Source organism: Nerophis lumbriciformis, linkage group LG26 (genome assembly GCF_033978685.3).
Source record: "Nerophis lumbriciformis linkage group LG26, RoL_Nlum_v2.1, whole genome shotgun sequence".
Lineage (NCBI taxonomy): Eukaryota > Metazoa > Chordata > Actinopteri > Syngnathiformes > Syngnathidae > Nerophis > Nerophis lumbriciformis.
The window spans coordinates 6,364,338-6,390,326 of record NC_084573.2 but is presented as its reverse complement, the minus strand read 5'-3'; the positions used below and the strand labels follow the sequence as shown (position 1 = coordinate 6,390,326).

The 25,989-nt window shown below is 38.7% G+C and overlaps 3 protein-coding genes across 4 annotated transcripts in view; 2 read left to right on the top strand and 1 right to left on the bottom strand.

The window, feature by feature from the left end:
- LOC133623984 (uncharacterized) overlaps window positions 1–1,818 on the top strand; it is a 75,836-nt gene extending 74,018 nt beyond the window's left edge. For both annotated transcript variants that reach the window (XM_072916184.1, XM_072916183.1), the window contains one exon: window positions 699–1,818. In XM_072916184.1, coding sequence (XP_072772285.1) covers window positions 699–1,525 — 827 coding nt within the window. In that variant the 3' untranslated portion in view covers window positions 1,526–1,818. The remainder of the gene's footprint in view (window positions 1–698) is intronic.
- The window catches only part of LOC133623983 (uncharacterized), a 185,528-nt gene that overhangs the window by 134,620 nt on the left and 24,919 nt on the right, over window positions 1–25,989 (top strand). The window lies entirely within an intron of this gene.
- Window positions 7,788–24,082, bottom strand: LOC140679855 (uncharacterized). The gene is given in 3 exon segments (XM_072916206.1): window positions 7,788–8,598; window positions 8,600–9,641; window positions 23,668–24,082. Coding segments are annotated over 3 exon segments (1,320 nt in total). The 5' UTR covers window positions 23,864–24,082; the 3' UTR covers window positions 7,788–8,516.

Below are 25,989 nucleotides of genomic sequence, written 5' to 3'. Positions count from 1 at the left end.
TGAATATCAGGTTCCACCCGCCTCTCACAGCATCTTCCCTATCTGAATCGCTCCCACTGCCCTTAGTCCTTCACTCTCACTTTCCTCATCCATGAATCTTTCATCCTCGCTCAAATTAATGGGGAAATCGTCGCTTTCTCGGTCCGAATCGCTCTCGCTGCTGGTGGCCATGATTGTAAACAATGTGCAGATGTGAGGAGCTCCACAACCTGTGACGTCACGCTACTCGTCTGCTACTTCCGGTACAGGCAAGGCTTTTTTATCAGCGACCAAAAGTTGCGAACTTTATCGTCGATGTTCTCTACTAAATCCTTTCAGCAAAAATATGGCAATATTGCGAAATGATCAAGTATGACACATAGAATGGACCTGCTATCCCCGTTTAAATAAGAAAATCGCATTTCAGTAGGCCTTTAATTCTTTGCCTCTTGTCTTGTTTAATAGATGTCATCAGTGTTTGAACCTGACACCCAATATCTAAGTTACATTTAAACCAGTGTGGGTGGCACTGGGGGCGGGTGGGTAAAGTGTCTTGCCCATGGACACAACGGCAGGGACTAGGATGGCGGAAGCGGGGATCGAACCAGGAACCCTCAGGTTGCTGGCACGGCCACTCTACCAACTGAGCAAAACCGCCCTAAATGTCTCTTGTGACTGGACCTTTCTAAAGCATGTGTTTGTCTTCTTGTGTCCCGCAGACGTCTGTGAAGAACATCTCCCTGAGCAGCAGGGGTGGAGCTTCAAGATGGAGCAGGAGGAGCCAGGGCCCTCTTACATTAAAAAGGAAGAGGAGACGACACAGCCTCCTTACATTAAAGAGGAAGAGGAGACGACACAGCCTCCTTACATTAAAGAGGAAGAGGAGGAACACATCATCGGTCAGGAGTTCCCAGTGATTGATGTCATTGTGAAGAGTGATGATGATGAGGTCAAAGGTGAAAGTGAGGAGAAGAGGGAGGTCTCTAAAGGTAAAAAGACACGTCACACTGACAACACACGCTTTAAATGTTCCCACTGTGACAAAACTTTTAAATTCCGTTGTAATCTGATCACGCACGTGAGACAACACACTGGAGAAAAACCATTCATTTGTTCAGTTTGCGGCGCGAGCTTCTCCACAAAGTGCAATTGGGACAAACACGTGCAATTGCACACCGCAGAAAGAGATTTTATCTGTTTCCTCTGTGGTAAAGGTTTTAAACAAAGACACAATTTGAAAACACACATGAGGATACACACCGGTGAGAAGGTGTTGAGTTGCAGTGTGTGTGGTGAAAGATTCTCTTATAAGTACCAGTGTAAGAAGCACAAGTGTGCTGGTGAGAACAGCCGCAGGAAGGGGGGCAACGTGGCTCAGATGGTGGTGTGGCCGTGCCAGCCAACCCAGAGTTGCTGGTTCCTCACGAGCGTCCGTAATCCGAGTCCCGGCTGTAGTGTCCTCGTTCCCAGTGCCCCAACTTTGTACGCCGCCGCTAGGCCCCTGGTCCTCTCAGTGTCGGGGGTGAACTCGTACTCCTGCGGGTGAAACAAAGATCCACGAGGAGGACCTGGTTTTCGATTTGTTCAATAACAGCAGCAAAAAATGAAGACGCAGGATTTGAAATAAACTGTCAAGACTTTGTGAACTTTGACTTTCTAACGACAACATGTGTGACATCATCGTTGTGTGCGTGTAACACCGTCTTGTTAATATGATTCTAACATTTATAGATTAGATTTTTTTTAGATTGGTGCTTTTTTCAAACAAGTACCGTATTGTGGAAGGTTATGGACTGTAGTTTTGTTTTTAATAATCTACATTTGTGAATAAAAAATGTACCAATGACAATTACTGTGTTCAAATCATTTTTATGTTTTTTCCCTTTTCTTAGAATCCACAAAACTATCAATTTCAGAACATGAGCACGTTTGGACTGTTAGGGAACACAATAATGTACATCATCCCACAGAGCTTTACTGTACGTACATTCATCAAATAAATGCACTGTTGATTCTATGTCGCCATCACAGAAAGAACACGTGTTGTCTTCAAACTCAAAATGACATCTTAAAGATGATTCTGAAGGGGTAGACTTCTAAATCTTCAAAAAAAAAGCCCTTCGAAAAGTGGGAAGTTTCAGGTTATCTTGTACATTTTTTGGTCTAAAAAATTAACCGAGAAATTGAGTTAATAAAAAAACAATTCTTATTTTTAGAATTTGAAAGTTTGATATGTGTAATATTGTGTCCATCCACCAAAAGCCTGGTAAGTTCTGGAGTTTCATTGTGAAAAAAATGATAGGCTGTGTTTAGTAATAATTTGAGGGATAGTCTTCATATTCTATGTAGTAACAGACACCTTCATAACAATATGTGATATGTACAATATACACACTGCAAGTATATATATAATGTAGTAACAAACACCTTCATAACAATATGTAATATGTACAATATACACACTGCAAGTATATATATAATGTAGTAACAGACACCTTCATAACAATATGTAATATGTACAATATACACACTGCAAGTATATATATAATGTAGTAACAGACACCTTCATAACAATATGTATTATGTACAATATACACACTGCAAGTATATATATAATGTAGTAACAGACACCTTCATAACAATATGTAATATGTACAATATACACACTGCAAGTATATATATAATGTAGTAACAGACACCTTCATAACAATATGTAATATGTACAATATACACACTGCAAGTGTATATATATATAATGTAGTAACAGACACCTTCATAACAATATGTAATATGTAAAATACTATGAGGTAGCATCTCTAACTGTTACCGGGAGGGCATTCCAGAGTACTGGAGCCCCAATAGAAAACGCTCTATAGCCTGCAGACTTTTTTTGGGCTCTGGGAATCACTAATAAGCCGGAGTTCTTTGAAGGCAGATTTCTTGCCGGGACATATGGTACAATACAATCAACAAGATAGGACGGAGCTAGACCGTGTAGTATTTTATACGTAAGTAGTAAAACCTTAAAGTCACATCTTAAGTGCACAGGAAGCCAGTGCAGGTGAGCCATTATAGGTATATATATATATATATGTATGTATATATACAATATAGACGTAATATGATCAAACTTTCTTGTTCTTGTCAAAAGTCTAGCAGCTGCATTTTGTACCAACTGATGGTTTTTGCTCTCCTGCTGAGCTCCTTTGGCGGTGGTCCTGGTCAGACCCTCCACGCCGGCTTTAGACTCGGCGTCCTTCACCTGTCCCACGTTTCCCACCTGTGGACGCGTTCCACCCGGTTAAACGAATCATCGGACCTCCAGCCAGCTTCTCCTAAAGCACAGGTTCTGGCCCCGGTTCTGGCCCGCCACATCATTTTATGTGGCCCGCGAAATCCTGGAAAAAATAGGTTTCAATAAAATACTTTCAAAACATTTTTTTTTACTTTAAATTTTGACAGAAAAAAAAGGCATATTTTAAACTTTAATATTATCTGATCATGTCAGGACGTGGACTATGGAGTGGTTGTTTTCCCGAGATGCAAGTGAACTTGAACCGGACATGGCGTGAGGGTAATGGCATCTTTTATTTTTACACTAACAAAAAGGAACAAACAAAAGGCGCTCACAGCGGAGGTACAAAACGTGGCTATGAAAATAAAACAGTCGCACGAAGGCAGAACTATGGAAAAAACAAAACTTGCAAACTATGGCCTGAATAAAGAGAACTTACTTGGAACGAGAAAAAGACATGAAAAAGAGCAGCATGGACATACTTGCCAACCTTGAGACCTCCGATTTCGGGAGGTAGGGGGTGGGGGCGTGGTCGGGGGTGGGACAGGGCGTGGTTGAGGGCGTGGTTAAGAGGGGAGGAGTATATTGACAGCTAGAATTCACCAAGTCAAGTATTTCATACATATACATATATATATATATATATATATATATATATATATATATATATCCTGAAAATATGCAAACAAAACTGTGTTTAGATAATTGATACTTCAAACTTGCATAAATAAATATTAAGGAATATAACATAACTTGGCTTCTGAGAGCTTCAAAATGTAATGAATAAAATGCTAAAGTTGTTGATAAACAAGCAATTATTTTAATAATTAAATATGGTCATTTTAAATGAATTATTAGGATAATTTAGAATTAATTATTTCAAATGTTTATTTTAATGTATAATTTTAATGCCTGGATGTAATAATGAGTCAGAAAAAATTACAATTAATTTTGATGTTTTTAGCAAAATATAGTAACAATTTATTTAGTTTTTTTAAAATTATTATTAATAAATATATTTATTTGTAGGTAAGATAAACATAATACAATTTATCTCTAGTCTGGATGATTTATTTCTTGTCACCCAGTTGTCCTTCCTTCGTGAAAAAAGGCTGTCCTCACTCAGGTCCGCATGGAGCTGGAGGGGGCGTGGCCTCCAGCTCCGGCTGAAAATTGGGAGATTTTCGGGAGAATATTTGTCCCGGGAGGTTTTCGGGAGAGGCACTGAATTTCGGGAGTCTCCCGGAAAATTCGGGAGGGTTGGCAAGTATGAGCATGGATAATCAACAAGGGTGTGTAGAGAGTGATGTCGCCAGGCTGACTGCCTGGCAACTACAGGCTTAAATAGTGATGACATGATTAGTGAAAACAGGTGCGTGACTCAAAATGTGAAAACGTGAGACAGGTGCGTGACATGAGGATGTGAACCAGGTGAAACTAATGGTTGCTATGGTGACAAAGCAAAGGAGTGAGACCAGGAACTAAAAAGTGTCCAAAAACCAAGCAAAACATAACTAAACAAAACATGATCACAGACATGACAGATCATGCTTATTTTATATATTGTATTGCAAAACTATTGTGATATAAAAACAAATAGTTGAATATCTGCTTGTCATCTTTGATTCTAAAGCAAGTTATACATTTTAAAAAATCTAAATCAAATGCATATGCATTTCGATTAATCATGATTAATCACAGGTTATTACCCGCATGCATAGTGTAAATTATTTTTTTTAAAAGCCATTAATGCGATGTGGTCCACAATGAAAATGAGTTTGACACCCCCGTCCTAAATGTTGCCAAACACTGACGTCTTCCCTCGCCCGCAATGCTGCCCCCAGTCATGGTGGACCCTTTGGCGGCTCCACAGGCCACCAGAGCCTGAGTGAGCAAGAAAGAACCCTGCAGCGACACGAGAGCATCGCTAACATCAAGAGGACGGCCACTGCGTCTCCATGGTAACATCATACCTACTTTGAGGTGGACCTTTATGAGCCTGTCAAAGTGGTCCTCCTCCATGCTGGCATGCATGGAGGAGGACTTAAAGTCAACTGGTCAGGACCAGTTGACTTTAAAGACAATCCCAGTTTTATACAGGGTATATAAGTAGAGGTCCATCTCTCCCCAACTTGTAGGATCAGGGTTGCCAACTCCTCAGTAAGGAACGCAGCTATTGGCTGTCGTCATCGCCTCATTTACATAATCCATTGCAATGGTTGCTATAGAAGAGAAGAATAATGTCACGGGAGAGATACAAAAGTGACTTTAAAATATGTTAAGTATGATTCAAACTGCAAATAAACTCTTCTATTGATTCTTTTTGTCACACCGCGGTGAGGGATGTCTTGTCTTGGTTTTTTCTGTCTTGTGATGTGCATGTTTTAGTTTGAAAAGTAACTCTCCTCTCGTTTCAGGTCACTTGCCCTTCCTTTTGTGTCATCAGTCGATTCCCTGATTGTTTCCACCTGTTCCCTATTACCCTCATGTGTCTTATAAGCCCACTCCTCCCTTTGTTCTGTGCCAGATTGTTTCGTTTATTCGTGCTCTCTAGCATCCATGTCCCTGTCCGTGTCCATGCCTTGTCTTGCCTTGCCTTGTCTTGTGATTAAGTTCCTTGATCCTGAATCCCTTCGTTGCTTATTTGAGTTTTTCCTTTCTTCCTCCTCAGCAGAGTGAATTTTTGTTATTTAGTTATTCAGCCGAAGTGGTGAGTTTCAGTTATTTTTCATTCTTTCCTCAAATTTTTGAGTGACAATTTGTTAATAATTTATTAGATTAGTGTAGAATTTTTCGTAGCTATTTGTTTCTTCCTCCTGTTGGAGTGTTTTCTGTTTATACATTTTATAGCATACACACAATTATAGTTCGTCTTTGCTTTTGTGTTTTCCTCCGTTCGGAGTGATTTTTGGTTGTTCCTATTTTTTTTGGAACCTTTTTTGCCGATTAGTTTTTGGTTAAAATAGATATTGTAATCCTTGACTTTGGAGGTGAAAGGAAGTTGTCAAAATAAAAGCCTGTCTAAATTCCCTACTCTGCATCTGAGTCCTATCCTTTTACCAAGCCTGACACTTTTTTCTTTTTTTATTTGAATTCAAATAATTTGTTCTGCATTGTTAAATGTTAGAATATCACATTTCATCAAAAGACTGGAGGGTTGTGACTTTGACGAGCGAACAGAATCTATTGACTGGCTCATTAACATGAACCATATTCAACTAATGTGACTCAATTAGGGATGTCCGATAATGGCTTTTTGCCGATATCCGATATTGTCCAACTCCTTAATTACCGATACCGATATCAACCGATATATGCAGTCGTGTAATCAACACATTATTATGCCTAATTTGGACAACCAGGTATGGTGAAGATAAGGTACTTTTTTTAAAAATTAATAAAATAAGATAAATAAATTAAAAACATTTTCTTGAATAAAAAAAGAAAGTAAAAGAATATAAAAACAGTTACATAGAAACTAGTAATTAATGAAAATTAGTAAAAAAAAATGAAGTGTTAAAGGTTAGTACTATTAGTGGACCAGCAGCACGCACAATCATGTGTGCTTACGGACTGTATCCCTTGCAGACTGTATTGATATATATTGATATATAATGTAGGAACCACAATATTAATAACAGAAAGAAAGAACCCTTTTGTTTGAATGCGTGTGAATGAGTGTAAATGGGGGAGGGAGGTTTTTTGTGTTGGTACACTAATTGTAAGTGTATCTTGTGTTTTTTATGTTGATTTAATTTAAAAAAAAAAAAAAAAAAAAAAAAAAAAAAAAATTAACGATACCGATTAAAAAAACCTGATACCGATAATTTCCGATATTACATTTTAACGCATTTATCGGACATCCCTAGACTCAATGTAACGTGCTTTGAGAAAATTGTGGAATATCTTTCATTTATAATCATGTTCTTAAAAAAATTCAGTATGAGCAAGATATGAAAGATAACTGCGATATTAAATAGCAGAAAATTCATACTCACAAATATTAACTACATTTATCGTACCCAACTTTAGTTGAAACATACATTGTGTTACGGTGGGGTTGCAGCTTACTGCGAGGTTTGTTCTCCCAGGATGCAAACGGACGACTACGGACAGGACTTGCAGGTAGGAACATGATTTAATCGTAAATTAACGCTCAAAGAGGTACAAAACAGAAAACAAACCGACGGAACAAGGTGCTGATCGCACCTGAAGCTAAGGCTACTACTTAGCACAGACTAGAGATCACTAGCAGGGGCTCGGAGACAAGCAAAACTTACGTAACAGTAGCGTGACACAAACTAAGAAGCCAGACCGACTGACTGGCAAAGGCAGGCTTAAATAATGTCTCTGACTACAGACAGGTGCGCGTCCCGAACACAAGAGGCAAGTGAAACTAATACGTAGTGTTGCGTTTGGACCAGATGTTTCTCCAAGTGAATTTAAGTTACTGGTCAATCCCAAGTTCTTTTGATGACACATAAACTGAGTTTAAATTATCACCAGAACAGAATAGGTATTTTGTAATTTATTTTCAAAGCTTTGAAGATAGAGACCAGCCTAGGACAACACATTCAATTGCGTAGCCAAGTTGATCTGAAAAACATTACCCAAGTGCTGTGTTCTTCAATATGTCCCTCACCCCCACTCTCCAGAACGAATACACATGTCTATTCTTCTCCTTAGCTAGAGGCAGGATGAGGTAACAAATAAAAGGGAGTATTGCTACTCCCTGCATTTCGAGCTCAAGGTAGTCCACAATGTACCCTCGGTCATGAGATGGAGAAAAAACAGAAAGAGCACAAAGAGAAAACACTAGTTATTAGAAAGAAATAACTCTTAAATATGGATATATGAAGATATCTATCTTCGTCAGTAGCCATGGTAACAAACTCAGAGGTGCATAAACAGGAACTCAAGGAGTCCAAAACTAACAGAAAACACAAGTGACTCGAAAAATTTAAACAGACTATGATCCGGGCAGCGGATCATAACACATTGCTTATTGCATAAAGGTCTGGGGACATACATATAAAACAATCACAAAACAATATTCATATTACAGAAGAGAGTAATAAAGATAATTAATAGAATGGATTATAGAGACCCAAGTCAAAGTTACTGCATCTTCATTTGCTGCTGCTGTTCTCACCAGCACACTTGTGTTTCTTACACTGGTACTTAGAAGAGAATCTTTCCCCACACACACTGCAACTCAACACTTTCTCTCCTGTGTGTCTTCTCATGTGTGTTTTACAAATTCGGCTAGGTGCCAAAAACTTTTGTTGCAGCTTGTACATTAATATGGTCGTTCACCAGTGTGTTCGCATGTGTGCTTTCAAATGGTTCCTTTGAGTAAAATCCTTGCCACAGATTGAACAGGAAAAGGGTCTTTCTCCGGTGTGTGTTCTTATGTGTACTTTCAAGTTGGTACTTTCGACAAAACCTTTACCACAGATTGAGCATGTAAAAGGTTTTTCTCCCGTGTGCGTTCTAATGTGTACTTTTAAAGAGTTACGGTGTACAAAACATTTACCGCAGATTGAACAGGAACACGGTTTTTCTCCAGTGTGTACTCTTATATGTTCGTCCAGCACACTTTTATGTGCAAAACCCTTTGCACAGAATGAGCAAAAAAAACGTTTTTCCCCAGTGTGTGTTCTCATGTGTCCTTTCAGCGCACTTTTAGTTGCGAAACCTTTGCCGCATTCTGAGCAGATAAAAGGTTTTTCTCCGGTGTGTGTACTCATGTGTACTTTCAAATATGGCCTTTGTGCAAAACCTTTACCGCAAACTGAACAGGAAAAAGGTTTTTCTCCGGTGTGTATCCTCGTGTGTATTTTCAGACTCCAACGGTGTTTAAAAGCTTTGTCACAGTAAGAACATTTGAAGCGTGTGTTGTCAGTGTGACATGTCTTATCCTCTTTAGAGTCTTCATCATTAGCGTCAATGTCACTATCTGATAGTGGAGCTAAGAGCTTGTCTGCTTGTGATCCTCCACAGTGGTCTCCATCAGCTTCTGTTGTCATGTGTTGAGTTGAGCTGCTGCTTGGAGGCTCCGCCTCTCTCTTCTCCTCACGCTCACCTTTGACCTCATCATCTTCACTCCTCACAGGGACACCAGTCACTGGCATCTTGGTGACATCAACCTCCTCCAGTCCTTCAAGATGCTCTCCCTCCCGACTGATGCGGAGTCCCTCCTCTTCCTCTTTAAAAAGAGGGGTCAGTGGGTCCTCCTCTTCCTTTTTAATTTGCAGTGTCTGTGGCGCCTCTTCTTCCTCTTTAATGCTGAAGGGCTGTGGGTCCTCCTGCTCCACCCCGAAGCTCCACTCTTGCTGCTCAGGGAGAAGATGTTCTTCACAGACATCTGCAGGACACAAGAAGACAAACATGTACTTTAGAAACGTCCAGCTCTGCTCAGTCACATAAGGAATTGAGTATGTTTACATGTGCTAAAGAAAACCAAGTTATTGTATGAACTGGCCTAAAATCTCCGTGGGGGACAAACACGCCACTCGTACAACATTATTCACAGGAAAAGAAGACCAGGTCGAGTAAGGGTTGGAGGTAGCGGGGGTGTATATTGTAGCGTTCAGGTGTTGTGCCGGATAATGCACCCCCGGCGTAGAATGCACCCTCTGACGGGAGTGTTATATCAACTAAAGCCCACGCTTAAAGTTTCCACGTGCAAGATTGAATCTATTTGAAAAAGTTATTTAATAAGAAGCCAAAAGTGCAAAAACAACAATGTTCGTGTTGGAGGAGTTGTGAATGAATGAAATATGAAATCCGTGCTGCAGTCTGCAGGTGTACCTAATGTTGTGGCCCAGCACCGACTGCAGCACGCGGCTTAAACAAGTTTTTTTTGTGTTTTTACTGCTCACAGTAAAACAGCAGCGGGTTACTTTGCTGTGTGTTAAAAAAATAGTCTGTATTAGCGTTTATAATAACAACATTGCTAATATTAAGTTAATATTCAGGTCATGATATGTATATAGAGTATTGTTGGTGGGTTTTGGATGGTTATTTAAAGGGTTTTGTGAGCAAAATAGAGAGCCCCCATTGACTGACTATTTATTTATTTATTTACGACTTAAAATGCATAAAAAAAAGAAAAAACGTGTTCATGTGTTATATAAAGATTGTGAATGATAGACAGCACTTCTCTCTCTAATGTTGGCGTATTTCCAGTATGACTGGCCTGGAAACTTGGTCAGAGTGCAGAAGTGTTACTCCAGTGACGTCAATCTAGGAAAACTACCGAAGGTACCGTATTTTCCGCACCATAAGCCGTCCTGGGTTATAAGCCGCGCCTTCAATGAACGGCATATTTCAAAACTTTGTCCACCTATAAGCCGCCCCGTGTTATAAGCCGCATCTAACTGCGCTAAAGGAATGTCAAAAAAACAGTCAGATAGGTCAGTCAAACTTTAATAATATATTAAAAACCAGCGTTCTAACAACTCTGTTCACTCCCAAAATGTACGGTAATGTGCAAATGTGCAATCACAAACATAGTAAAATTCAAAATAGTGCAGAGCAATAACATCAATAACTTAATGTTGCTCGAATGTTAATGTCACAACACACAAAATAAACATAACGCTCACTTTCTGAAGTTATTCTTCATTCATAAATCCCTCGAATTCTTCTCCTTCGGTGTCCGAATTAAAAAGTTGGGCGAATACGGGATCCAAAATGGCCGGCTCTGTCTTGTTCTGTGAATCTTGCCTTCCGGAAAGCTCGGACCACAGTTGTGACCGAAATATCCGCCCAGGCATTTACGATCCACTGGCAAATGTTGGCGTATGTCGTCCGGCGCTGTCTCCCTGTCTTAGTGAAGGTGTGTTCGCCTTCGGTCATCCATTGTTCCCACGCCGTTCGCAGTCATGCTTTAAATGCCCTGTTGACACCAATATCGAGCGGTTGGAGTTCTTTGGTTAATCCACCCGGAATGACGGCGAGTGTTGTATTTGTGTGCTTCACTTGTTTTTTGACACCATCTGTGATGTGGGCGCGCATGGAGTCGTATATCAACATGGAACACACAAAGGAAATGAAACGTAATACCCGCGCCCTTCTTCTTCTACGGGGGCGGGTGGTTGCTTACCGTAGAAGAAGAAGCGCTTCCTCTTCTACGGGGGCGGGTGCTTACCTTGGCAGTTGCTTACCATAGAAGAAGAAGCGCTTCCTCTTTTACGGGGAAAAAAGATGGCGGCTGTTTACCGTAGTTGCGAGACCGAAACTTTATGAAAATAAATATTTATATTAATCCATATATAAGGCGCACCGGGTTATAAGCCGCACTGTCAGCTTTTGTGAAAATTTGTGGTTTTTAGGTGCGGCTTATAGTGCGGAAAATACGGTATTCGGAGCGGAATATTCAAAATGGCGATGTTTAGAAGATATTTTCACATACTTTGCGGATTGTAAATACAATGGGATACGGTTTAATGGATACAAGGAAACACAATATAAAGCCAACTTGTTTTTTCCACTCTACTGGTACTTTAATGATCTTCAAATTTTAAAGTATCAGTATCAGCATTGCTATGATCAATACATAATTCCCACAATTTCCATCTGATTCAAACAGTTCCAACTTCAAAATATTCAGCCTGTTCAGGAATTGTGTGCTCTACTTCAACAATTCTAAAAAAAAAATTCCTGGATTTCCCATAATTCCCTTTTTTTTTCTTCTTTTTTTTTTTGCACTTTCCCCATTCAAAATGATTTGGCCATTTTTCAAACTGATTCAAACCATCCACCTTCAACACATTCAACTCATCCTGGACATTCAAACTACCATTTTTCCACATTCAACAAATGTCAGAATAATTGAATCTAAGTTATCACAAAACTTTGTGATAACTTAGCTGTCTTTAATCCTACCAAGCAAAAGGCTTGTAAAACTCCACTGTGTGGGATGGGAAGCAACATGAAGGTGTTCTGTTTCTTTGATGTATCGTAAACAACATAAGTATTTTGTCTTGACCCGAGATCTACAAAGCCAAGAGGAAGCAGGGCCTGACTCCCCTCAAGGCACCTTTTCTTTGAACTGTTCTGTGACCGAGGGCAACAGCTGTTTACGACCTTTTCTTTGAACCGACCTTTTCTTTGAACTGTTTTGTAACCAAAGGCGATGGCTGTTTACGACGAGGGCTACAACTAACGACTAATTTGATAATCGATTAATCTGTCGATTATTTCTTCGATTAAACTACATTTCTATCCTTTCCAGTATTTTATTGGGAGAAAAAAAACAGCATACTGGCACCATACTTATTTTGATTATTGTTTCTCAGCTGTTTGTAAATGTAGCAGTTTATAAATAAAGGTTTATTTAAAAAAAAAAAAAAAAAAAAAAAAAAGAAAGTTGCATCTGCGCATGCGCATAGCATAGATCCAACGAATCGATGACTAAATTAATCGCCAACTATTTCTATAATCGATTTCACCGATTAGTTGTTGCAGCCCTATTTACGACCCCCGTCCCTTAGAAACAGCTGTTGCCATGTAATCAGGGAAAGTCCAAATAAAAGAGGAGGCGTACAATCTTTCGTCAGAGCGTGGTGAGACTGTACAAATAGTACAGTCCAGACGTATTTCCTCAATTGAGCCAAATGTACTTCTCCATCCATCCATCTTCTTCCGCTTATCCGAGGTCAGGTCGCGGGGGCAGCAGCTTAAGCAGGGAAGCCCAGACTTCCCTCTCCCCAGCCACTTCGTCGAGCTCCTCCCGGGGGATCCTGAGGCGTTCCCAGGCCAGCCGGGAGACATAGTCTTCCCAACGTGTCCTGGGTCTTCCCCGTGGCCTCCTACCGGTCGGACGTGCCCTAAACACCTCCCTCGGGAGGCGTTCGGGTGGCATCCTGACCAAATGCCCGAACCACCTCATCTGGCTCCTCTCGATGTGGAGGAGCAGCGGTTTTACTTTGAGCTCCCCCCGGATGACAGAGCTTCTCACCCTATCTCTAAGAGAGAGCCCCGCCACCCGGCGTAGGAAACTCATTTCGGCCGCTTGTACCCGTGATCTCGTCCTTTCGGTCATGACCCAAAGCTCATGACCATAGGTGAGGATGGGAACGTAGATCGACCGGTAAATCGAGAGCTTTGCCTTCCGGCTCAGCTCCTTCTTCACCACAACGGATCGATACAGCGTCCGCATTACTGAAATGTACTTCTGTCTCTGTTTAATTCCTTGCTTCTTGTCTTGTTTAATAGATGTCATCAGTGTTTGAACCTGACAACAAATTTCCAGGAATTCCGTTTTTTTTGGTAACCTATTTCCTCCCTTCTTAGGTTCGACTACTCCTTTCACATTTTTCAACCCATTTCAACCGTTCCACCGTCAAAACATTCCTCATTTTCAGGACAAAAACCAAGTTGGTAAGGACCTAGAACAATTCCCGATTTTCCCGAAATTCCAGGAATTTCTCAATTAAAAACTGTTATTAATTCAACATTTATTCACCGATTTAAACAATTCCAACACCAACCAATTCATTTAGAAAAAAATGTCACTTTTCCCAAAATTTCCAAATTTCCAGGAAGTTCTCATTGAAATGAATGGGACATTTTTCCAAGTCGCACAATTCCCACATTTTTCAACCTATTCCAACCATTCCAACATCAACACATTCCACTCATGCTGCACTGCAAAAACTGAAATCTAAGTAAGAATAAATATCTCAAATAAGGTTGATATTTGCTTATTTTCTGTCTGATATAATAATTCTTCTCACTAAGCAGATTTTATGTTCGAGTGTTTTACTTGTTTTAAGTGTTTTGGTCCTAAATGATCTCAGTAAGATATTACAGCTTGTAGCTGAGATTTTATGACCTATATTGAGTAAAAACATGCTTGAAACTAGAATATCAACTGTTGCAAAGCTGTGTGATCAACACTCATGAGTATAAAACTACTTTTTTAACAAAATAATTTCTTATTTCAAGCATGAAAAATAAAATCATGATGCCAAGCGCATATCATTATGTCAAGATAATGGCACTAGCATTTACTTAATTGAAGAATATTTTTCAACATATTGAGCAAAAAGGTCTCATTTTTTTTCCACCAAGAAAAGTGCACTTGTTATTAGTGAGAATATTCTTATTTTAAGCTATTTTTGGGTTCATTGAGGTTAGCTAATTTTACTTGTTTTGGAAAGTCTTGACAAGCACATTTTCTTGTTCTATTGGCAGATAATTTTGCTTAGTTCAAATAAAATATCCATAATTTTTTTTCTTTTTTTTCTTGTTTTTGAACACTGACTTTTTGCTGTGTGGACATTCAAACTAACACTTTCCCAAATTCCAAACCAAATTCCGGTATCCCTGGAAATGCAAACTCTTCAACATTCAAACCATTCCAACATTCAAACTATTTCAGCCTTTCAACCATTTCAACATTAAACAATTTTTACATTCATCCTACGTTCCATTAGCATTTCAGTTCAGCGTCAACTTTTCATCATTCAAACCATTCCAACATTCAAACAATTTTTACGTTCAAACCAGTCTTACGTTCATACGACATTCTGTCAGCAGTTCAGTTCAACTTCAGCATTCATTCACACACGTCCTTCAGGAATTGCCTCTTCTAGTTAGTTTATGTCATTATTTTAAATAAAATATTGTTAACAGAAGTGTTGAGACTAGAGATGCGCGGATAGGCAATTATTTCATCCGCAACCGCATCACAAAAGTCGTCATCCATCCGCCATCCACCCGAACCAACATTTGATCAAAACCACACCCGCCCGCCACCCGCCCGTTGTTATATATCTAATATAGACGATGCAAGGCATTAGTGAGGTTAGAAAGCTTTTGCCTGTTAAAGAAAGGAGACTGATCAAATGTAGCAGAGACATTCAATGCGTGCCACGCATTAATATCTCTTGGCCACGCATTAGTGGCTAAGAGATATTAATGCGTGATATTATTTATCATTATTATAATATTATTGTCATTTCCATTAAGAAAGTGTTGACTATTGTTGCCAATGCCCTCAGATCAGGAGTGCGTTCCATCCTCACACTTTGTGTGTGCAGTTGCAGAAAGCAGAACGATGCTTTTAAGAAGTTAAAAAAATGTTTTACAAAGACTAGGCCTATATTTTCGTTAGGTAAAAAAAATGTTCTGAATTTATTTCAACGTTATAATGCTCAAATAGGGACGAGGGCGGGGTGCACAGTGAAACAGTGAACAATTTCGCGACAAAGATGAACCTTTTTGATTAATCTGCAGCCATGACAAAATATCAGACAATCTCCATTGTCAACGACAGGCAGGAAAATAAAGATAAGCACATAGCCTATGTTCTAGGCATAGGCATAGGCTCATACGCTTTTAAGTTGAAATTAAAAAAAAAAAAAAAAAATGTGCCTCATAAGCCTTAGGCTGTCAATCACGCGCACAAACTTAAATTTTACAATAACTAAACAAAAATAAATAAAATAAATAATAACAAATTACCTGCAACTTATTGGCCAAGGCAAATAGCTGAAGGGGGGGAATCAATCCCATCAGACTGCACTTTATCATCAAACTTGAATTATAATGAAAATAGACGGTCGCGACAAACAAAGCAGGCTAAATATCCTTACATTGTAGCCAATCGGAGATGCGCTTCACTTGAAAGCAAGGCCAAATAATTATTCACACATAGTAGTATATCTCGAATAGAAAAAAACCCACAATAAACAATTGCCTTAATTCCTTTGCATTGTAGTGCGCCCAAACAACACGTAACCATCAAAATTATTCAGCTGACCGAACTCAATATAGGTTAGACATGGGCTTATTTGGTATAGCCTAGGTAACGTAGACTAATTCGTTTAACATATCCAACCGTATGTCTACTTACTTTTTTTTTTGTTAGCACTATGCAGGAATAAAATGGCATCTACAGTGCCAGGATTCATGCGAGAGCGCCTGGCCTCTAAAATGCGCCCTGCTGCGCTGAAGGAGCGCTCACTTGCGCCACTTGTTGCTGGGACGCGGTGTCATCTTTTTCTTTTTTTCTTCTTCTTCTGTTGTGTTGTACTGCAGTGCTTGATGAATAATTGACTGTTTCATAGAGTGCTGCTCGTTTTTCGTATGTGGGTAACAACATTTAACTATGTATATATATTTCCGAATTGGTTCAACCGCCCGCATCTATTTACAATCTATTTTTACCCGCCCGTCCCGCGGTTTATCTGCGGTTGTGTCCGCAAACCGCGCATCTCTAGTTGAGACCTTTCAAGGATGTATTTGAATTTAAGACTTTTCACAAGATGTTGATAGAATAGCTGGGTTGCAATCACATGACCTAGAGCAGAGGTCGGCAACCCGCGGCTCTTTGATCACTCTGATGCGGCTCAGCTGCATACTTGCCGACCCTCCCAATTTTCCCCGGAGATTTTCGGATTTCGGTGCCTCTCGCAGAAAACTCCCGGGATTAATATTCTCCGATTTTCACCCGAACAATAACAATAAGGGCGTGCCATGATGATACAGCATTTAGCGCCCTCTACAATCTGTATAAACAGCGTGCCAGCCCAGCATTTTGTTGTATGCATCTTCTACTTGCACACGCAAGTGAAAGCAAGGCATACTTGCTCAACAGCCACACAGGTTACACTGACGGTGGCCATATAAAACAACTTTAACACTCTTACTAATAATGCGCCACACTTTGAACCAAAACCAAACAAGAATGACAAACACATTTCGGGAGAACATCTGCACCTTAACACAACATAAACACAACAGAACAAATACCCAGAATCCCATGTAGCCCTGACTCTTCCGGGCTACATTATACACCCCTGCTACCACCAAACCCCACCCCCACCCCCACCCTGCTCTTCCCCTTCGTGCGTCGGTTGAGGTGGGCGGGGTTTGGTAGCGGTGGTGTATAATGTAGCCTGGAAGAGTTAGGGCTGCATGGGATTCTGGGTATTTGTTCTAGTGTTTATGTTGTGTTACGGTGCAGATGTTTTCCCGAAATGTGTTTGTCATTCTTGTTGGTGTGGGTTCACAGTGTGGCGCATTATTAGTGCGTTGTGTCCTGAGCAAGACACTTCACCCTTGCTCCTGATGGGTGCTGGTTAGCGCCTTGCATGGCAGCTCCCTCCATCAGTGTGTGAATGTGTGTGTGAATGGGTAAATGTGGAAGTAGTGTCAAAGCGCTTTGAGTACCTTGAAGGTAGAAAAGCGCTATACAAGTACAACCCATTTATCATTTATTATTTATAAGAGTGTTAAAGTTTTTTATACCGCCACCGTCAGTGTAACCTGTGTGGTTGTTGACCAAGTATGCCTTGCTATCATTTACGTGTGCAAGCAGAAGCCCCATACAACGTGTGGCTAGGCTGGTACGTTAGTTGTAGTGGGCGCTAAATGCTGTACCATCACGGCACGTTCGAGAGAATAGTTGCCCTGAAATTCGTAGTCTGCCAGGAAAAATCGGGAGAGTTGGCAAGTATGACGCTGTCAAGCGCCCTTCATATAAAACTCGCGGGCCGCACTAACAATCAATTTTCACATTTAGGTGGGGGCCGCGTGTCTGAGACCCTTGGTTTATACATAGCACAAAGCAAGAAAAAAACTTTGTATGCAGTGTTATTTCATTTTAAATTTCAAAAGATTTTTGTAGCTCCCATTGTTTTCTTTAATTTGTGAAACTGGTCAAAATGGCTCTTTGACTGGTAAAGGTTGCCGACCCCTGACCTAGAGGCACACCCGGGCCCTTCTGGGTTTAAGGTCTAGAGTCCCATTGAGCTACTGTTTACTTACCTGCATCAGTGCAGATTTGGGCGTATCTTGAAAATACATAAGCGGTCATGAAAAAAAATATTCAAAATGGGCTGGAGTGGATTTTCACACTCTTAAGGAAAAATATCATATTTAAAGATTTAAACCATTTATCGTCACCAAGACCTTACTGCCCGTTACGACCTCACTTCATTTGACAATCACTAGATTGGGGGCACATCATGTCTTTACATCTGGAGGGGTGCACAAATTAAGAATTAATCGGTAAAAGACAAAAGTTGGACTTATTCGTGCATCGCTAAATAACGTCTTTGATTGACATAACGAGTGCCGTGCTGCTGTGATCGTGATGCTAATGACAAAAAAGGATATGTTTGTTTGCAGTTGATTTCCTGCGACAAATATTAGTCGCATCTACAATTCATGTCTGCAGTTGTTTTTATGGTGTGAAGTTCATATTTTGTCATTATTTAGCTGACGATGTCCCTGTTGTTCAGCAATGTATATTATGTATATATTCATATATATGTTAGATTTTTTTATCGCTATATTAGTCTTGTCATGTCTGTGTAATCATGTTTTGTTTAGTTTAGTTATTGGACTCTTTAGTTTCTGGCTTTTCACTCCCTTGTCTTGTTTCCATGGTTACCCATTAGTTTCACCTGTTCCACGTTTGGACTCATTGTGCACTCTTGTTTGTCACCATAGCAACCCATTAGTTTTCACCTGCCCTCACGACTCACGCACCTGTCTTTTATCATGTCACTATTATTTAAACCCATTGTTGCCAGGAAGTCTCCCTGGCGACATCATACCCCTGTCACACTCTGTTTACCTCTGCGTACTTCATGCCCTGTCCAAGTAAGTTTTTTCGATTCATGCCACAGTTAGCGACTTTTGTTCATGTCCTTAGTTTTTTGCCCACGTGCAAGTATTGGTTTCATTTGTCAAGTTTGTACTTCCGCCATGTGCGCACCTTTAGTTTGTTCTTTTTGTTATAGTAAAATTAAATATGTCTTCACCTTCACGCCATGTCTGGTCCAAATGTTCATTTGCACCACGGGAGAACAAACCACGCCACAGTCCAAGTCTTGACAAGTCTATTTATACCTGCATTGTCCTTTCCATCCTTATACTTTCCATCATTGTAGCTGAGCTACTGTGTTAAACAATTTCCCTTCATTAAAGTTTGTCTAAGTCTAAGTCTAATATTTGCTAGCGATATGAAGATTTAGTATATGTACATGTTGAGTCAACCCAAGATTTATTCATCTACTTTATTAATACTATTAAGGATTGTGGAGGGAGGTGCGTCAGCGCACTTGCAGGAGCAAAGGTCACCGCCTCTGGCAATGGTGTCGAGGGCGGAGCGCCATCGGCTAGGGGCGGGGCATGTGCGGGACGACGAGACACAGCTGGCAGGTGATTAGATTTCACGGGTGGTACGTGTTGATCTAATCATCTGTTGTCTTTAAAAGCTACACGCAAAGATTATGTTAAATCTGCATGGGGAAAAAATACAACTCTGGTAAACGGCACGCCTGGCTCGTGTGACGTGATATCCGTGGAACGGGTAAGGATCGACTTCCACGAGGACATTTTCTTGATGCTAACAAATATCACCAAAGACGCTATAATGTGGTTATCTATGTCGAATAAAGCACTTGGCTTTCCTGCACAACAACAACTAAGCTTTTAGTTTCGGTTATGAAAATCAACCACAAACATACGGAGGATTGGACCAACTATCACAATATTTATTACTAGGACTTAAAGGGGAACTGCACTTTTGCCTATCGTTCACAATAGTTATGAGGGACAAGAAGACAAAATGTTTTGTTTATGTACGCTTTCTAACATAGAAATTGTCTCGTTCTTGGTGGCTAGAAATGCAGCTAATGGGAGCAATCATTTCTACCTCTAAATTACTTAAAATATGCATTTAAATACAGTTCACAATACTTCATTTAGGTTCCGTAACTTGTATCATAACCAAACTGTAGCAACATTGTTATAACACATCGGCGTGCTACGGTATAAGCCGTAAAAGCTAGCAAGGGATAAGCTAGCTTTTATGTCAGCACGAAACACGTTTGAGTTTGTAATGCACTATAATGTAGTGTAATGTATATATACTTGCAGTGTGTATATTGTACATATTACATATTGTTATGAAGGTGTCTGTTATTACATTATATATATATATACTTGCAGTGTGTACATTGTACATATTACATATTGTTATGAAGGTGTCTGTTACTACGTTATATGTATACTTGCAGTGTGTATATTGTACATATTACATATTGTTATGAAGGTGTCTTACTACATTATATATATACTTGCAGTGTGTATATTGTACATATTGTTATGAAGGTGTCTGTTACTACATTATATATATACTTGCAGTGTGTATATTGTACATATTACATATTGTTATGAAGGTGTCTGTTACTACATTACATAAACACTTGCAGTGTGTATATTGTACATATTACATATTGTTATGAAGGTGTCTGTTACTACGTTATATATATACACTTGCAGTGTGTATATTGTACATATTGTTATGAAGGTGTCTGTTACTACATTATATATACACTTGCAGTGTGAATATTGTACATATTACATATTGTTATGAAGGTGTCTGTTACTACATTATATATATACTTGCAGTGTGTATATTGTACATATTACATCTTGTTATGAAGGTGTCTGTTACTACATTATATATACACTTGCAGTGTGTATATTGTACATATTACATATTGTTATGAAGGTGTCTGTTACTACATTATGTATATACTTGCAGTGTGCATATTGTACATATTACATGTTGTTATGAAGGTGTCTGTTACTACATTATATATACACTTGCAGTGTGTATATTGTACATATTACATATCGTTATGAAGGTGTCTGTTACTACATTATATATACACTTGCAGTGTGTATATTGTACATATTACATATTGTTATGAAGGTGTCTGTTACTACATTATATATATACTTGCAGTGTGTATATTGTACATATTGTTATGAAGGTGTCTTTTACTACATTATATATATACTTGCAGTGTGTATATTGTACATATTGTTATGAAGCTGTCTTTTACTACATTATATATAAACTTGCAGTGTGTATATTGTACATATTGTTATGAAGGTGTCTGTTACTACATTATATATAAACTTGCAGTGTGTATATTGTACATATTACATATTGTTATGAAGGTGTCTGTTACTACATTATATATACACTTGCAGTGTGAATATTGCACATATTACATATTGTCATGAAGGTGTCTGTTACTACATTATATATATATATTCTTGCAGTGTGTATATTGTACATATTACATATTGTTATGAAGGTGTCTGTTACTACATTATATATATACTTGCAGTGTGTATATTGTACATATTACATATTGTTATGAAGGTGTCTGTTACTACATTATATATATACTTGCAGTGTGTATATTGTACATATTTCATATTATTATGAAGGTGTCTGTTACTACATTATACATATACTTGCAGTGTGAATATTGTACATATTACATATAGTTATGAAGGTGTCTGTTACTACATTATACACAGTATAATTGCAGTGTGTATATAAAAGTTTGATGGAGGGGGTTTGAAGTTGTTTTAGAGGCTTTGAAGGCTACAACGGTGACTTTCTTTAGCCAAATCTTCCAAGTGTTTCATCTTTAACCCCCCCCCCCCCCCCCCCCCCCCAAAAAAAGACATGTGTGTTCTTATAATGATTGTGAATGATAGGGAAAAGTCCAAAAATAATGCAGTTCCCCTTTAAAGGCCACATTCATTTTAGTGTCTTTTTTGGATTTTGTACTTTGATGTTTAATGTTGTTACTTTGAATATTTATTGCTGTGCATCTTTATTTCTATGCATATCTTATGACACACTACAATCTATTGAGATCAGATAAATGCCAAATGATCTAAAATACTGCATAAAGTGTTTTTATTCTTCGATCAGTTAACATAAATATTAGGGATGTCCGATAATAGCTTTTTTGCCGATATCCGATATTGTCCAACTCTTAATTACCGATACCGATATCAACCGATACCGATATATACTGTTGTGGAATTAACACATTATTATGCCTAATTTGGACAACCAGGTATGGTGAAGATAATATCATTTAAAAAAAATAAAAAATAAAATAAAATAAGATAAATACATTTAAAAAAAATTCTTGAATAAAAAAGAGAGTAAGACAATATAAAAACAGTTACTTTGAAACTAGTAATAATGAAAATGAGTACATTTAACTGTTAAAGGTTAGTACTATTAGTGGACCAGCAGCACATACAATCATGTGTGCTTACGGACTGTATCCCTTGCAGACTGTATTGATATATATTGATATATAATGTAGGAACCACAATATTAATAACAGAAAGAAACAACCCTTTTGTGTGAATGAGTGTAAATGGGGGAGGCAGGTTTTTTGGGTTGGTGCACTAATTGTAAGTGTATCTTGTGTTTTTTATGTTGATTTAATAAATTTAAAAAAACATTTTTTTTAAAAGATACTGATAATAAAAAAACGATACCGATAATTTCCGATATTACATTTTAAAGCATTTATCGCCAATAATATCGGCAGGCCGATAATATCGGCATACTTGCCAACCCTCCCGGATTTTCCGGGAGACTCCCGAAATTCAGCGCGACCAGTCTGTGAACAATTGAAACGTCCTGTGTGCTTTTTCCTCCTGTATAACAGGTTAGTTTTGGTGAATCAACTCACTGAATAATATCCATGTGATCTTTATATGTTTAAGTACACATTCTGATGGTGGAGCCTAACTCTAAAGTGTTTGTGAGTTGTAGTTTGTATTTGTGAATGAATCCAGTGCACAGCTGCAGTAATCAATACAAAAAGGCGACGTGAGTGCGCAATGTTTATATAGGAACTTCTGATCCTAATTCAGACTCCCAAATTAGAGCTCCCGTTTTCTTATTGATTTTATAATGTATATTTGTATAATGTGTGTGTTCTAAAATAGTGACAGAGAATAGAACAAAGATGGACAATTCAACCCTTAACTCAACAATGAGTAGATGAGTGTTATGTGTGTGTATATGTGTAAATAAATGAACACTGGAATTCAAGTATTTATATATACATATATATATATATATATATATATGTAATAATATATATATATATATATATATATATATATATATATATATATATATATATATATATATATATAGCTAGAATTCACTGAAAGTCAAGTATTTCTTATATATATATATATATATCTTAACCACGCCCCCCGCCCCCACCTCCCGAAATCGGAGGTCTCAAGGTTGGCAAGTATGAATATCGGACATCTCTAATAAATATCTTTGACATTAAAGATGTTATCAAACGTAAGAATGTACAAAATAACAACATGAAAAATAACATCTCAGTTATTTTGCCGAATAACTAGTTACTCTTACAATGAAGTAACTAATTTACTAACTGGGTAGAACCGCGGTTAGCAAGACAATTCATCTTCTTATAGACAATATATTTAAGAATAGTGTTAATAAATAAATATGACGTTAGTAAAGATGTGAGAGTAAGAAGTAAACAAACCTGTTCTGTGCAACTCAACTTGATGTTTCTTGAAAACAGCGTCCAGTAGTTGACGTTGTCGCTCCTTCTCCGCTTTTGTTCTCGAAAGTTCGTCTTCGTACTCTGCTATCGTTCTTTCGAACACCTCAAATATTTCTTCAACGGCGGCAGTTAGTCGCTGATTCACCAGCGCCCTCAACATTTGTAATTTAGACATTTTCACACGACCACAACACTTGACACTCACACTGTGTCTATCACTTCAAAGTGCGCTCGGACTAATGTAACAGGATACAAACAATCAACAAAGATGTCTACTCTATTAAACGACGTATACGTGTACATGTACGTTTACGATTACGATCGACGAACTGTAATAACGACGACGTCTTCCCCGTCAAACGCCATCTTGTTTTTTTCGTCTTCCTGTTTTGACGTCGTCGAGGTGCGGAACCAACGTTCGCCGAACACGTGTTTCCTTCGGACACTAGTGAAGGGTGCACACTTGCTTCGCCAAGCCACAGAACCAAAAAGTCCCATTTAATTTGGTGTAACAATTAGAAATATATATTTGACTCCTCTTTAGTGCAAGCAGATAATAAGGTAATGTAAATGATATATTTTTATGATTATTTATGTTATTTACCTGATATGTTGTTCGAAGCTAACATGCTATCGTTAGCATGCTAGCAGGCCTATGTAGCAAATGCAAGCGTTTTTTTCAGCAATTAATTGTAAATGTTCACTATGAGAATTATATTGTGTTATTTAATACTTAAACTGTGTTTTTTTATATATTACAGTCACGCTTAATATTATTAAATATATGGTGCCCCGCGACCCCGAAAGGGACAAGCGGTATAAAAATGGATGGATGTTGCTTGAAAGTAACACCTCCTTCCATCCATTTTCTACCGCTTGTCCCTTTTTTGGGGTTGGTCTCGTCATTCTTAAACTGTAGTAATCTACTTTGTGTTGGTGGTTACTTAATAAGCATTGAATACACATTCTATTATGTCATTCTTGCCAACCTTGAGACCTCCGATTTCGGGAGTGGGTGGGCGGGGTCGGGGTGTGACGGGGGCGTGGCTGGGGGCGTGACTAAAAGGGGAGGAGTATATTTACAGCTAGAATTCACCAAGTCAAGTATTTCATATATATATATATATATGTCTTAATAAGTTTATCCAAATAATAGTGCTCGATACCGTAGTAGAGCGCAATATATGTATGTGTGGGAAAAAAATCACAAGACTACTTCATCTCTACAGGCCTGTTTCATGAGGGGTCCCCTCAATCATCAAGAGATCTCCTGATGATTGAGGGAACCCCTCATGAAACAGGCCTGTAGAGATGAAGTAGTCTTGTGATTTTTTTCCCACACATACATATATATATATATATATATATATATGTATATCTATATATATATATACATATATATATATATATATATATATATATATATGTATATATATATATATATATATATATATATATATATATATGTATATATCTATATATATATGAAATACTTGACGTTCAGTGAATTCTAGCTATATATATATATATATATATATTATTTTATTATATATATATATACATATATATATATAAAATAAATACTTGAATTTCAATGTTCATTTATTTACACATATACACACACACATAACACTCATCTACTCATTGTTGAGTTAAGGGTTGAATTGTCCATCCTTGTTCTATTCTCTGTCCCTATTTTTCTAACCATGCTGAACACCCTGTCTCTGATGATGCATTGATGTGTGGCACGCACAAAAGTGCTTTCATCAAATGCACTAGATGGCAGTATTGTCCTGTTTAAGAGTGTCACAACATTGCTGTTTACGGCAGACGAACTGCTTTACGGTATACAAAAACGTGACTGCTGTTGTTGTGTGTTGTTGCCGCGCTGGGAGGACGTTAATGAAACTGCCTAACAATAAACCCATGAGGACCTGAGTCCGCCTGAATTTCCGGAGATTTTCGGGAGAGGCGCTGAATTTCGGGAGTCTCCCGGAAAATCCGGGAGGGTTGGCAAGTATGTATTATGTTTGCACGCACTTCTATTACTTTGATAACATCCATCCATCCATCTTCTTCCGCTTATCCGAGGTCGGGTCGCGGGGGCAGCAGCCTAAGCAGGGAAGCCCAGACTTCCCTCTCCCCAGCCACTTCGTCCAGCTCCTCCCGGGGGATCCCGAGGCGTTCCCAGGCCAGCCGGGAGACATAGTCTTCCCAACGTGTCCTGGGTCTTCCTCGTGGCCTCCTACCGGTCGGACATGCCCTAAACACCTCCTTAGGGAGGCGCTCGGGTGGCATCCT